The 15081-nt window shown below is 35.0% G+C and overlaps 1 protein-coding gene across 2 annotated transcripts; it reads left to right on the top strand.

Moving 5' to 3' along the window:
• The first annotated feature begins 498 nt into the window (after positions 1–498).
• Positions 499–14130, top strand: LOC126667533 (E3 ubiquitin-protein ligase listerin). Of its 2 annotated transcripts, none has more exons than XM_050360522.2 (17): positions 499–711; positions 790–907; positions 1182–1244; positions 1320–1397; positions 1848–1939; positions 2034–2136; positions 2306–2458; positions 3797–4446; positions 4604–5096; positions 5782–6314; positions 6941–7682; positions 8858–9560; positions 10083–11119; positions 11212–11670; positions 12033–12263; positions 12942–13362; positions 13824–14130. In XM_050360522.2, exons 1-16 carry the CDS (start codon positions 656–658, stop codon positions 13167–13169), a joined length of 5739 nt encoding a protein of 1912 aa, XP_050216479.1. In that variant the 5' UTR covers positions 499–655; the 3' UTR covers positions 13170–13362; positions 13824–14130. The 2 variants fall into 2 exon arrangements, with proteins under 2 accessions (XP_050216479.1, XP_050216478.1); XM_050360521.2 differs by having other exon boundaries at positions 13739–14130.
• The last annotated feature ends 951 nt before the right edge of the window (positions 14131–15081 follow it).

Genomic DNA, 15081 nt, shown 5'->3' with positions numbered 1-15081 from the left:
TATGAATAATAAAACAATTTTATAAATAAAAAATTATGGATCTACAATAATTTAATTATAAAATATTTAAATCATCACAAAAAACCTAAAAAATTCACAAATCTAAAAACAATGTTGAGAAATCTATAGCGCGAACAGAAGAGACGAACGGAAACGACGAGAAATTCATCGGAAGTAGATAAACGGAAAAGCGAAAGGAAAAAACGAACGTAAAAGCAACTAGAAGAGACAAATTGAAAATCAAACAAAAAAAAGAGAGAACTTTGAGAGAAAAAAGAGGAAAAAAGAATGTTTATGTAAAAATTTAACCTAAAATGAAATAAGACTTTTATATATAATGGGTACTTTTGTAAATAAGTTAATAAAATACGTAGCGACGGAAATAAAAGATGACAAAAAATGGTGTAAATAAATTTTTAAACTAGGGTATTTTATAAATAATCCCTATAATTTTACTAAATATTAGGTATTTATAATAATTTCCTAAACAAATTATATACAATTCGGTGAGAGGCGACCTAGCCGTATTCCGAACACAAAAAGGCAAACCCGCCACTCCAGGACTCGATTGAGCTACCTATTTAAGCTAAACCCAAACAAAATCATCACAAAACAAAAACAACGCTTCCAATTCAGAAAATAAGTTTATTTTCAGATGGGCAAACAGAAAGGAGATTCCGGGCGGAGCAAGTCCCGTCCGTCAAGCAGCAGGTAATCTCTCATACACAAATTCAAACCCCAAACTTCACAATTCTTTGTTTAATGTTTATAATTTACTCTTCACTGCAGTCTTGCCGCTTCGTTACTGCCGTCTGCTTCAGCCGCAGCCGCCGTTGGATTTGGCGGTTATGTTGGTAGCTCCCGTCTTGACGCTTCTCTTGCTTCCGAAGAATCAACTTCCTTTTCGGTATGTTAATCTTTTTTTTTACTTCTTGCATCATCAATTACATTAAAATTTATAACAATCAAGCTAGCTAGGAATTAAAATATTCAAATTAATATACCATGCTTGTTTTTACTTATTGCATTAACTGTATAGTTTTTGCATCATCAATTACATTACTATTAATAACAATCAAGTTAGGAAGTTAATTATTCATATTAGTAGTTAACCAAATTTAATTTAAAGAGATAATTATCTATAAACAGTTGTCAAATCAGGCCTTTTTGTTGTTATTCAGGATGTAGACAGTGAAGTCTCTCTACACTTGAAAAGGCTCGCCCGGAAGGATCCTACCACCAAGGTATATTTATATGTTTATAGAAAGATTGATATAAAATCGAAGCATTATGTAACATGTTTCCGTCTTTTTGTACAGCTTAAGGCTCTGCAAACTTTGTGTCTTCTCTTCAAGGAGAAGTCTGCAAAGGACTTGGTGCTAATTATTCCGCAATGGGTATGCTATTGTTTTCTCCTTTTTGGTCTCATTATACCACTATTGATAAATTTCGCTATGATTTGTGAAATTAGAAGAATAAGTAAAGCAGGTAAATATTGGTGCCAAAAATAGTGGAATCACTTATCTCAAGCCATGTTATTGTTCTCACTTCGAAAATTCATTGCCATTTGCCACTAGTTTTAATAACTCACCTTAAATAACTGCTGCCAGATTTGAATATTAAATTGTAGTAATTAGAGGTAGACAATACTTGGTGCTTTGCTTCTAAAATTAAATTTTTTCTATGAGGTCATGATGTTATTTTCTCCTTTTCTTGTTTCCGTTAGTAGTTACAGAGTCCAATAGTCTGCACGTGATATTTAGTGTATTTATTATGCTTGGCTTTCCTTTAGATATGTTTTTTTCTTCTTTTGAATGAACCTTGGAAATTGGTGTTTCTCTTGTTAGGCATTTGAGTACAAGAGGCTACTGTTGGATTACAATAGAGAAGTTCGGCGAGCCACTCATGAAACCATGAACAGCCTTGTCGTTGCTGTAGGGTATAAAGATGCATTAACATATATGACACTGTGAATTTGTAAATATATAATATTTTCGTCCTTTGCTTAATTTGGTGTAACTCGTATTTTGCAGAAGAGATTTAGCTCCACATTTGAAGTATTTGATGGGACCATGGTGGTTTTCTCAATTCGATCCAGTTTCTGAAGTTTCTTTAGCTGCCAAGAGGTCACTACAGGTTCTTATTACTCCTACTTATATGTGAAGTTTTGTTCTTTACTTTTTGTTGATATAAGTCTAAAAATTTGGGCAATTGTTGTCATGCTTGAGAATGATAGTCCAAAGATTTGAAACTTCTTGCTTCTTGAGGCTATAGCTGTAGTCTTATTTTATGTTGTGCACAACAGGCCGCCTTTCCAGCTCAAGAAAAGAGATTAGATGCTTTAATTTTATGTGCAACTGAGGTATTCATGTATTTGGAGGAGAACTTGAATCTCACACCACAAACCATGTCTGATAAAGCAGTTGCTTTGGATGAGTTGGAGGACATGCACCAGCAGGTATGCTGTGATCAATACCTATCATTAGCTTTATTTGGATTTATATTTCCAAGTACTCTCGTATTGATAAATACAATATTTTTTAATCTGACGTGGAATTGTTTGAATTATAGGAAGATGTAAAAATTTGATTGTTCTCTCCCTCTTTATCGCTGGCAAAAACTAAATACACTTCAAAAAGAGTTTCTTACACCCCTTTCATGTGTTGATCAGAAAATTAAAATACACAATAGGAGGAGTGTAAGAAACTATTATTGGAGTGTATATAATCTTTCCGTTTATCTCTCTCTCTCTCTCTCTGTTTCTTTCTGTCTATTGATCTAAAAGAAAATAACAGATTTCATTGCCATTGTTTGATGTGTGCATTAAAAATATGGGTCATTGGATTTTATTACATGTTGCTCATTCACAAAATTACGTTGTGTTTGTTTTTCCTAATTTGAAAATTACTATGCTGTTTGCTATCAATCAATGAGTGTGAAATTTTATTGTGCTTTGCAAAATAATCATTTCTCATGTTCTTTTATAGCTCTGTAGGGGATTTGTTCCAAATGTTCTTTCGAAAAATTATGCTGCCTTTGTTCTTTCTTTAATCATCTAAAATTACTATTCTATGATTGGTACATGTGACATTTATTATACTTTAAATAGCACTTGATCTTGAATTTGATCATGTTATTATCCTATGTATCATTCTGCTTTTTGAATGAGGAAATTTGTACTCGTAACCTCCTTGGCAGATGAGAGATGTGGTTACCATCTAGGCCATGTCTCTGCCATCAATTCTTTTTTCCAATTTGTTGTGGAAAAATATTTCATGCAGTCTAGAGCTGTTTGCTTAGATTGATCAGATGCTGCTTCACACATTTGATTCTTCTATCTCCTCAAAATAATTTCCTTTTTTATTCTCATTATATAGCATATGTAAGATTTATTGTTTCATGTATTTTGCCTCTCTTTTTATATGTTATGAAGAGGATGTTCTTTTATGCATGTACTTTCTATTGTGTAAACAATGGTATCCAATAGTTCAATGGAAGCATTTTATTGGATACTATATTTAAAAAAAATTGCCTTGCCATATGTCGTTATTGGCTAGGAATTATTGCATGATAAAAGTTGAGATCGATGTTGCAGAAGGAAACTGCTAAGTGCATTAAAATACTCTTGCAGACTAATACAATACTTAACATCATGGTATTTTTTATATTGTGACTGATTAAAAATATTATGTCAAAATGGCCGGTTTTGGGTTTTGCTTCAGATTCTTTTTTTGTCCTTATAAGGTAGATTGTGATGGTTGCCTATCGTTAACTTGTGTTATGTACTTGTTTCCAGGTGATTTCTTCGTCATTATTGGCGTTGGCCACACTTCTTGATGTTTTGGTCAGTGGGAAATCTGAACAACCTGGTTTTGAAAATGTACCAAAACATGCTTCAAAAGCTAGAATAACGGCTATGTCTTTTGCTGAAAAAATATTCTCCGCGCACAAGTATTTTGCAGACTTTATGAAGTCCAGGAGTCCTGTAGTTCGATCAGCTACATATTCAGCATTGAAGAGTTTTATTAAAAACATTCCTCATGCTTTTAATGAAGGAAATATGAAAATTCTTGCTGCTGCAGTACTTGGTGCTTTTCAGGAAATAAATCCTACATGTCATTCGGCAATGTGGGATGCATTTTTACTGTTCTCTAAAAGGTTCCCTGAAAGTTGGACCATGGTAAATGTTCAGAAAACGGTGCTAAACCGTTTTTGGAATTTTCTTAGGAATGGGTGTTTTGGATCTCAGCAGGTCTCTTATCCAGCCCTGGTTCTATTTTTAGGCACTGTGCCTCCAAAACAAATAGTGGGAGAGAAGTTTCTTATTGATTTTTTTCATAGCCTATGGGAGGGAAGAATCTCATCCCATTCAACAGTTGCTGATAGTCTAGATTTTTTCCGGGCATTTAAAGATTGTTTCCTCTGGGGATTGCATAATGCTTCAAGGTGAGATTTTCCCAAGTTACTTTTACATATTTTAACCTTTTGCTTCATCCTGTTCTTTGTCTGTCCAGTGGCGGATCTTGATAAATTGTTTCGTTATTCTTCTTGTTCTGTATTTGATTTTGGTCTTTAATTTTCTAACTTATGTTTTAAATGATAGATATTGTGAAAGTTCGAATTCTGTACATCAATTCAGAGTTACTCTTGTTGAGAATATCCTGGTAAAGCTTCTGTGGCAAGAATACATGTCTTTTGGTGGCTTAAAGAATCAGAATAGAGCATCTATTGGAATGCATGTGGATCCCCCTGAACATGCCAATGCAACTTCAGACCAGAAGTTAGTGGAGTCATTAAGTATCAAATATCCAATGAATTATTGGCAAGAGTTGGGGAAATGTGTTGTAGAAATTCTTTCAGACATATATGTAATGGAGCATGATTTACTCTGTCCTTTTCGAGCAGCAGTTCAAGAGGATTGCTTTGGGATGTTTCAGCAAAAAGAGAAAACAAGAAGAGTCACTGAAAATGTGGATCAGGTCATTAAGTTTTTTGCACTGCTGGAAGAACATTCAGTGCAGAAAGGTGAAGCTTGGCCTTTGGTTTATTTAGTGGGACCAATTTTGTCCAAGTATTTCACATTGATAAGATCTCTCGTAAGTGATTAAGTTCTTTATATATGATGAATCACTTTTTGCGAGAAATTGCCTGTTTCTGGATGTTTGCCCCTGTATTTGCAGAATCTTTGCTATACTTTGCTTACATTATGTTGACTAGCTTCAGCGCCTCACCATTCATGGTCAACTATTGTCAGTATGTTAAAGTCCAAATGTATGACATTGTCACCCTTAACAAACTGTCTTCCTTTATAATCAATGAACTGCTGCCAGGATGAGTCCTTTCGAGAAAGAATCTGAGTTTGCTTGGTTACCTCCTACTAGGCTTCTTGTTGATTAAAAACTCTTCTCAGTGTCTAGTTTCTCAAGAACAAAAACAGTTGTTGATATTCCTTAATCTATTTTAGACTTGAATTTATTTAGGTGAAAAGTGCCAACAATACTGTTAGCTATTTTTCTGGCATGTTTCTAACTTGCATTAAAATACTATCCAATAGCTCAGGAACCACAATCTTAAACTGGAGGATGGTGTAAATGAATTTGTTCATCCATACCTGGGAAGCCTAACAGATTAAGGTTGGTCAGATTGAGTCGTTTACATTCTCAAATAAATTATTATTGATGATGTGTTTGTGGTGCTATGCATATTTTATCCAAGTTTTCTTTTTCGACACATTTTCTTTAAACTTGTTCATACTTTGATCTTAAATTCTCTTGATCTCAGGACATACCAGATGGTTTGAGACTTCTGTCAGTTGCAGTTTCTTTATTTGGACCACGCAAGATAGTTCGGGCACTTCTTTTATATAAGGAAGGACAGCCTAGCTCCTCTTCCCTTTCTGATGATTGGGACAAAGAATTAGAGTCAAATATTTTCATGCAAGAATTCAAAGAAACATTTGTCCCATGGTGTTTGGCTGGATTTGATTCATCTAGCAGTGCTCGACTTGACCTATTGCTTGCATTGCTCAATGATGAATGTTTTCCTGAACAGTGGAGTGCAGTTATTTCATTTGCTATCGGTGAAGGATATTCTAAAATTGAGCCTGCGTCCCCAGAATCATACAACTTAGTTCTGTTGGCCATGTTATTAGAGAAAGCAAGAGTTGAAATTGCAAACAGGAAAGTGAAAGAAGATTCCAATCTTCAGCAATGGTTGAATATAGATGGCTGGCATCATGATTGTCTTGAGTCTGCTGCAGTTTCTATTGCCTGTTCCTCATTTCCTTACAGAGATTCAGCTGCTCATTTTTTGCGGTATGTAATTGGAGCTTTTGATAATGGTTTTATTATTTCTACGTAATTAATTGCATCATCAAATATCTTAATTTCCATGGAAGTAAATGAAGTATAGAACTGCACTATGGATAGATGCTATGATAAATTATTTGTCACGTTTATTGTGAAGTTGATATCATGTTCACACTTTATTGAGAGATTTCATCTCTTAGTGTGGTACAGCATATGTTGCCTTTATTCTATTTTATTGACCTTTTCATTTGTGATATCTTGTAATGTATCAGCTGTCACCCTTAACTCCTGCAGATGTTCTTAGCTAGCATGCTTCTCATTCCTTATTCCAGTAGTATACTAGTTCAATGGATGCTTATAAGCAACAGAAGAAAGTATTACAATTTAGTCGTCTTTCTATGATAGTCTTCATTCCTTGGATTTGATGTAGTGGCTTATTATGCACAAAGCCTGTAGTTGTCTTGGATTAATGTTGTCCAAAGGCTGGTTTACATTTTAAATTTCTGATCTGATAAATTATGGTTCCCGATTATACCAAATGTGAACATATTAAAAAGTCCTTGATTTCTATAACTAGAAGTATTTTATTCTGCTTATTAGAAATGACCTTCCATGCATGTATAAATCTGCAGTGCTGCTCTTGGTGGCTCAGTGGAAGGCAATCAATTCCACTTTGTATCGAGAAATACACTACTTCTGGTATATAAAGAGGTTTCCAATAAGTTGCTTGCTTTTATTTGCGAGTCGCCTTTCAGTTCAGTTAGAGATTGGGGATTTGTTTCGATTCCTAAGGGAAACAATTTTGCTGTGGATGATGATAAAACTTCTATAAATGTGCTTAAGACAGCTCAGTTTGCATTAGATGTACTTGGGGGTACTTTGTATTGCTTGAAAACAGTTTGTGAGGAAATTGAGCTAGTTTCAAGTATTTTGGCTGCTGTGTTTATCATGAAGTGGGAACACGACATTGAAGCAACAATAAGTGATGCACTTGATGATGGCTTCGAGAAGAAAATTAAGGGCCGATTGGTGTTGAATGAATCTTTACATGAGTTCTGGAGCAAGATAAATAATGAATTTTGGGAAAGCTTCACCATTGATGTCCTGAAGGGACTGGGAAGGCTCTTAGTTAAGTTTATGAGGTCTGTCATCTTCAATGAAGGTATGCTTAATGCAAATAAAATCACTTCTCTCTGCTGCAAATGGATGCTTGAAGTTCTTGCATGTGTCGGCAATGATCAAGATAAGGAACAAAATCTATTAAACCAGATTCTCATGAAGGATGATACATGGCCATCATGGATTACCCCCGACTTCATTGCACCTGCAGAGACAGCTTTGTTAAATGCTGTAGAAACCTCAACTGATATCCATGTAAGTGGCATTGTGATTATCTTCTTGTTTAATGGATAGGAATAGGATTAATACCCTTTTGCTTCTTTTTTTGTTCTCGTTCCATTATTATTGAAGTCGAGTTTGATTACTTTTTCTCTTCAATCTCTTTTTTTACTGGAATCTATTGGGGTGCTCTGGTTACTGATATCTCTATGTCCCAATGCCATTTGGTGTCATCGGATTTTTTTATTTAAATTCCTCAATATGATTTTTGGCGTGATTCTTGGTATTTCGAACAGTGCGGATTGTTTGATATTCTTGTAATCTTGTTTGCTCAGTAAATCATCTATAATGGGATATTGCTTTCCCAATGTGGCTCCATTTGTTTCTGAAAATTAACTTGTTTTTTAGAAAATCTTTCATGAAATTAATTTTTTCCTGGATAAATAACTTTCTTCTCTTGTTTTTTTTTTGGTTATGCATGGAAAATCACTTGAAAGCTACTTTCTGATATTTGGAGTATTTTGCAAAATTTCACTTGAAATTATTTGAAATGTATCAAGAATATATCTAAGAGGTGTTCTTTATATAATGTGTGTGCGTGTTTTGTTTGTGTAAAAGTCATGTCTTTTGTTACAGCTTGTATAATTTTGGAAAATAACTTGCTGTTTTCAAATTGGGAAATCAATTTTCTTAAAAAAGGCATAATTTTCCTTTGACCACGATAAAATTATTTGTTGTCTAAATACGCAAATATTAGAAAATATGCAAAATATTTTCCCGCAAAAAAAAAACATGCATTATATTCTTGAGAAATTCTTAGGTAGACTGTCTACCATCATTAAAATGATGACAATATTGTCATAAATGTGTACAGATTTTAGCTTAGAGTTTCTCTGTATTCTTTTACTTCTGTTTATAATCCTTACTTTGACCTTTCGAGCTTACGGCTCATATGTTTAGTTGGTTTGGAGGGAAAATCTAGGCAGCACTTCTATACACATGTTCAAAGATAAAGGGGTTTCTGCAGACATTGATGGCCCAGTTAAACCCTATAATTAAATCACTGTTTTTGTTATCTTGTATAAATTTGCATGCAATAGTCTCTCTATCACTTTCTTCCTTTTGTTTGACTTGTCCGTTGAATTAGTTATGCACTGATTGCTGCCTAATTTTGTTGATATGATAACTTTGAAATTGTATGGCAAGCGCAGGCATCTGGGGCTCACAAGTATGTTTCTTTCATTGACAAACTTATATTCAAGATTGGGATCAATAGAGTATTTGTTGGTCATCTAGAGCATATGCTTATGTCGTCTCTTAACAAATCAACACATGAAGAGCTTGCAGCTCGAGCATGGCTTGCTGCTGAAATGTTATGCATGTGGAAATGGCCAGGAGGAAGTGCTACTGCTTCTTTCCTGCCCCTTTTGAGTACATCTGCCAAGAGGTGGGATAATCTTCTCAAGGAGAGCTTGTTAGATTCTATCTTCAACATCTTACTTGATGGTGCTCTTGTTCATGGAGAAAGTAGTACATATTTTTCTTTCAATTTATGGGCTGCTGCAGGTGATGAACTGCCAAAAATTCAGGAACCATTTCTGAGAGCTCTTTTGTCTTTGATTATCACTCTACTCAAAGATGATATTTGGAGAGGAGACAAAGCTATCAAAATCTTTGAGCTCCTTGCAAATAAGCTTTATATTGGTGAAGCAATAAACCAAAATTGTTTGAAGATACTTCCTCCAACTGTTAGTGTTCTTATGCAAGCATTATATCAGAAAAGCATTACAACTAGCGAGCCTAGTGGGGATGTTCTTTGCAGATCAGAAGAAAATTTGATGCAGGGAATTATTAAAGATTGGCTCCGAAGGATTCTGTCATTCCCGCCTCTAACTGTATGGAAGACAGGAGAAGGTATATGCATGCTTTTAAAGTTCATGAGCATGAGTTTAAATTTACAGTTCCAAGTATAATATTAGCTGAAATATTCTCAAAACAGTTTTGCATTGATGTTAGTGAACTACATATTATGGGCCTTTTTGTTTCGGAGCTTTATTTATTTTGGTGGGGGTATATGCTACTCTCCAACATTTTAGAGGAGTTGTGAGACACCATAAATTGAGATTAATAAGCTGCTCTCTTTTTCATGTAACCTCCATATGTTGTTAAGGCCTTTTGTCATCATGCATTTCTCAATGTAATTAATTTGGGATTGAGATTCCCTCAAGTTCATTTCAACTTGAGGGGTCATGTTCAATAAATCTACACTGTTCAGTATAAAATGAATGGTGTAGATTCGTGAACATGACCCCTCAAGTTGAAGTGAACTTGAGGGAATCCCAATCCATTAATTTGGCATCAAATAAAGTAATATATATGCCTTCAATTAACATAATAGACATTGCTTCCTTTGTCTAACATCTTTTACAATTGCAGGTATGGAAGAATTGTTCCAGCTCGTCATTGCTTGTTATCCTTTTAGAGCAGTGGGTATAACTAAATCCCTGAAGCTGGAGAGAAACATAAGCCTTGAAGAAAAAATGCTCATACTTAGTTTATTCCGAAAGCAGAGGCAAAATGCAAGTGTCTCTGCAGTAAGTAATCAATTACCATTGGTGAGGATGTTGCTGTCAAAGCTAATGGTTATTTCGGTTGGTTATTGCTGGAAAGATTTTACTGAAGAGGACTGGGAGTTTTTCTTCTTTCACTTGAGGTCTTGGATTCAGTCTGCAGTTGTAATCTTGGAGGAAGTTACCGAAAATGTAAATGATGCTATCGCTAACAGCACCACAACTAACGATTTGGATGTTTTTAGGAAACTTGAGCAGCTAGTTTCAATCTCAGACCTTTCTCATATAAATGTTGCCGTTAATGCCTTAGCATCATTTTCGCTGTTTTCTGGAATCTGTAGCCCCCAACAAGTAGAACTGAATATTTTGAATCCCATGAGAATGGAAATATTGGATTCAGCAAGAGATCGTATCTTGGAAGGTATTCTTCGCTTATTCTTTTGCACAGGCATTACTGAGGCAATTGCAAGTGCTTATTGTCATGAAGCTGCATGTATTATAGCCACATCTCGGCTTGATATTCCTTACTTCTGGGAGTTGGTGGCTTCAAATGTTGTCAACTCATCTCCACATGCTAGAGAAAGAGCAGTAAAATCAGTTGAATTTTGGGGATTAAGCAAAGGGGCTATAAGCTCTTTGTATGCAATTCTGTTCTCTTCTGAGCATGTTCCACCATTGCAATCTGCAGCTTATGTTATTCTCACAACCGAACCTGTTTCACAATGGGCTATTGTAGAAGAAGATGCTAATTCTTCTTTAGATGATGATATCAGTGGAGACCTGAATTCATGTAAGCTTAAATCATCATCAGTAAGGACTGTCCATTTGAAGGAGGAATTATCTTCCATGATTGAAAAGTTACCTTATGAAGTTCTTGAGATGGATCTAATGGCACATAAACGGGTAAATAGCTTTAATGTGAACTCAGTTTGTTCTTTCTACTCTATTCCTAGAATTTATTTGATATGATATAGCTTCTGTAATAAAAATTGCAGGTAAATCTCTTCCTTGCATGGTCTGTATTGCTTTCGCATTTATTGTCATTACCATCACTGTCGGCCACAAGGGAGCAGTTGGTCCAGTATGTACAAGACTCAGCTAATTCAGTGATACTTGATTGCCTCTTCCAGCATATTCCTTTAGAGTTGTACATGGTACAAAGTCTTAAAAATAGAGATGCAAATCTTCCTGCTGAGGCATCGGAGGCTGCAAGTGCAGCAACATCTGCCATCAGTACAGGTTCACTATTGTTGTTTGTGGAGTCACTATGGCCTATTGCACCTGAGAAAATGGCTTCGCTTTCTGGAGCATTGTTTGGAATTATGCTATGTGTTCTCCCTGCATATGTACGAGGGTGGTTTACTGACTTGCGTGACCGTTCAACATCATTGCTGATTGAAACATTTACAAAAACTTGGTGTAGTCCTCCCCTAATTGTCAATGAACTGTCCCAGGTATGCCTTCTTAAAAAACATACGGTGGTTTTATATATAGAGAGAAAAAAAAAAAGAAGATTAAGAAGGTGAGACTATAAGAGAGAGATGGAAGAATGTTTTGCACTTTTGGACTGCTATTAATGTTCTTAACTCAAATTATAGGATTCCAAAAAATAGTAAGGAACATATTTCTACCATCTAGAACTGCTTTGATTAAACAAATGTAGAAGAGTAACTAATTTTGAGTATAGCATGTTGTTCTAGACTTCTAAAATTAAATTTAAATGGTCTGAAAGCGACAGAGTGAATAGGAAAAGCTAGCATGACCTGATGCTGATTCTCATGAACTGATTTGCTCTGATATGATTTTCTTCATGCAGATAAAAACAGCCAATTTTGCTGATGAGAATTTTTCCGTAAGTGTAAGCAAATCAGCAAATGAGGTAGTCGCTACATATACGAAGGATGAGACGGGGATGGATCTAGTAATTCGTCTCCCAGCATCTTACCCTTTACGTCATGTAGATGTTGAGTGCATGAGAAGCCTAGGCATCAGCGAAGTGAAGCAGCGGAAATGGTTGATGTCAATGATGATGTTTGTTCGTAATCAGGTACTTGCTATGAATATCATTATTGTTTGTACTTTTGTCAAGGATTATTAGCTATATTGTTGAAAACAATCATGATTTATGAGATTGTGAGTTATTCTTCAAACGGGAAGCTGTGGGTAGTGGTTACCATTTGTAGTATTATAGGTGTAATAGGTATAAAAGGCCACATGATGTCTTAAACATGGTAAGCATTATGCAAAGTAATAATAATAATGAACTCAAAATAGAACGAATAAAAAAAATATGAGCAGGAAATAGTATAAGGTAAGAGGGAGAAAATATGAAGTATCAAGTATACATGTACAGCTCCACATAAATCATAAGCATGAGCACCATTTATAACTGATTAGGGAATTGCTTAAGAGTTAAGACCATTTGATTTTGCATAACCAATGTTTTCCGTAGCCACCGAATAAACATATTACTGTAAGAACTTGGAAAAGGTCAAGTGGTAGCAAATTCCTAGTTTCCAGATGCTACTGGAAACATGAAGAGCTACTTAAAAACTGTAAATTAAAACTCTGTGCATTGGAAATTTCTGGTATGATAAAATTAGCTCCCGTTTTTCTTTCTCCGTGCTTGTTTTCTATTAATGTTCTTCATGCCAACATCAAAGTTATAGTTGTGTAATCGGAAAGGAAAATGATTAATTTGAATATTTTTTTGTTTCATATATAGAATGGAGCTCTAGCTGAAGCTATACGAACATGGAAGAACAATTTTGACAAGGAATTTGAAGGTGTTGAAGAGTGTCCCATATGTTACAGTGTCATCCACACTACGAATCACAGTCTTCCTCGCCTTGCATGCAAAACTTGCAAGCACAAGTTCCATTCTGCCTGCATGTACAAGTGGTTCTCAACATCTCACAAATCATCCTGCCCATTGTGCCAGTCTCCATTCTGAATTAGACATCAATCTCTCAAGTTGGATTTAGTGGAAGTTCCCACACGGGCAATATCGATAGGCTCCTCTGCAATTGTGTCTCTCAGGCACACAGGCACACATGCTCTAAAAGTAATAACTTTGCAGCTCCGACATGGATTGGAATGGCAGTCGACTTCATAACTTTTACTGGAGCTGAACTACTTGCTGGATGGTAAGATCATGTTTTTATGCAGGCCTTTTATATTATGAACTTGCTTTTACAGAATGTTGCACACTGCTAAAACCTTACATACTAGGGACGTGCATTCAATTCCGAAATATATTTTTTTTCCAAAATTGACTTGAGCTAAAATTGTAAGGATTTAAAATATTTTAACCCGAAAGGAACTGAACCAGTCGGTTTGGTTCTGTTTGTACCACAAAATTTGAAATTTATCTACTTCCAAAATAAAACCAAAACAAATTAAAAAACCAATTATCTTTATAAGGTCAATTGGCTCGCTTTGGTTTGTTTGCATACCCCTATTACATATCTGTTCTAAATTCAACGCCTCTTTGATGGATGAACTGAATTTTTTTTTTTGCAGGGGTTTCATTCAGCTCCTGAAAACAGTGCCAGTTTTGTTGATTGTACATTAATATATAAACAGTAGTCTGGATTTAATGTTACAGGATTAATATGAGGTTATGCATGCAAAAAGACGAGGCTTCCTCGAATTTGGGCAATAATTTCCAGTGCACAGTTAAACAGAAGAATTAGCAGTAGCAGATGGGGTTAGTATCTTCAAGATTTCTGCGGTCTGACTTACCTGTAATATTGGAGTGAGCTTGTTCTTTCACGGTGCTAATTGGCAGTGAAGTTATCTAATTAGATTGTCTACTGGTTCCAGCAAACTGATTGTTTGTTTATAGTTCTATCTAAATTAATCAGAAATTTTTGGATTTAAGAGAAATATAGCAATATTGATATTTTCAGATATTTTTTCCGAACCGGAACCAACCAGTTCCAGAATCAGATCTAGCCTTATTGGAACTGTGAACCAGCAGTTCGAACTGAAACCACCATTTCATGAATCTAAAACCATAGTATGAGGGTGGGATTATTTTATAAACTGAATCGGATTAGATGAATCATTAATTCATAGTCAATTGGTCATACTAGTTCACATGTTTTTAATTTTTCAATTTTTTATTAATTATTTAATTTTTATTGGTTATTTAAATTTGATTAGATAAATTAAAATGGATGAATTTTCTAGTCCATTGGAGTTTTAGTTTCTCAACTTCTTTCAAATTAAACCAATCAACAGATTACTCAAAAAAAAAAAAAAAACCAATCAACAGTTTTACTGAACCAATCAAATCGGACGTGCATGTTGAAGATTTCGGATTTTGGCTTGCATGTGAAAGATCTTTAGTTTGATCAATTTTTTTTGGAGAGTTTGCATATTGATTTTTTTTATTTGATCAAAGTTTTAGAACTTATTAAAAAATAACGGATACTTTTTTTTTTGTTGGTATTACCATAAGGTATCCTGAACGGGTCTCAATTATGAGGGCGCTTTTGAACGTTTCACATACTAATTATAACTCGAGCCGGATAGATCTCTTGCCGGAGCAAAACTCTAACCGTAAGGTTTAAAATTTAAATGGCTACATATATGAATATGGTTTGAACCCTCGACCTTATTTAAGTCAGAAAAAACTTCTTACCGACTCACTTGCGTTTTTTTCTTGATCATTTAATTGAAGAATGTGTTGCGATGAAGCTCCTGTTGGTAAACTCTGTAAGAGTAACGAAGTGATGTTTGTAGAAAACTATTAATAAGTTTTCTTGCTCCCGCCAACTAAACAATGTTCAGTTTGTGACTTCAAGACATTTTCATGAGATGGGTGTAGATTTAGGAAGAGTTTATAGTGGACAGTTGTT

The sequence above is a fragment of the Mercurialis annua genome, linkage group LG2 (assembly GCF_937616625.2).
Source record: "Mercurialis annua linkage group LG2, ddMerAnnu1.2, whole genome shotgun sequence".
NCBI classification, from domain to species: Eukaryota; Viridiplantae; Streptophyta; class Magnoliopsida; order Malpighiales; family Euphorbiaceae; genus Mercurialis; species Mercurialis annua.
The sequence above is the reverse complement of the archived record's forward strand: the minus strand, read 5'-3'. Positions and strand labels throughout refer to the sequence as shown.

Excerpts from the sequence above, each read along its gene's own strand:
- LOC126667533 (XM_050360522.2), top strand. The coding sequence starts at position 656 with ATGGGCAAACAGAAAGGAGATTCCGGGCGGAGCAAGTCCCGTCCGTCA. Across the intron at positions 2,459-3,796 it reads TGGAGGACATGCACCAGCAG|GTGATTTCTTCGTCATTATT; the intron begins GTATGCTGTGAT and ends ACTTGTTTCCAG. Across the intron at positions 4,447-4,603 it reads GGATTGCATAATGCTTCAAG|ATATTGTGAAAGTTCGAATT; the intron begins GTGAGATTTTCC and ends TTTAAATGATAG.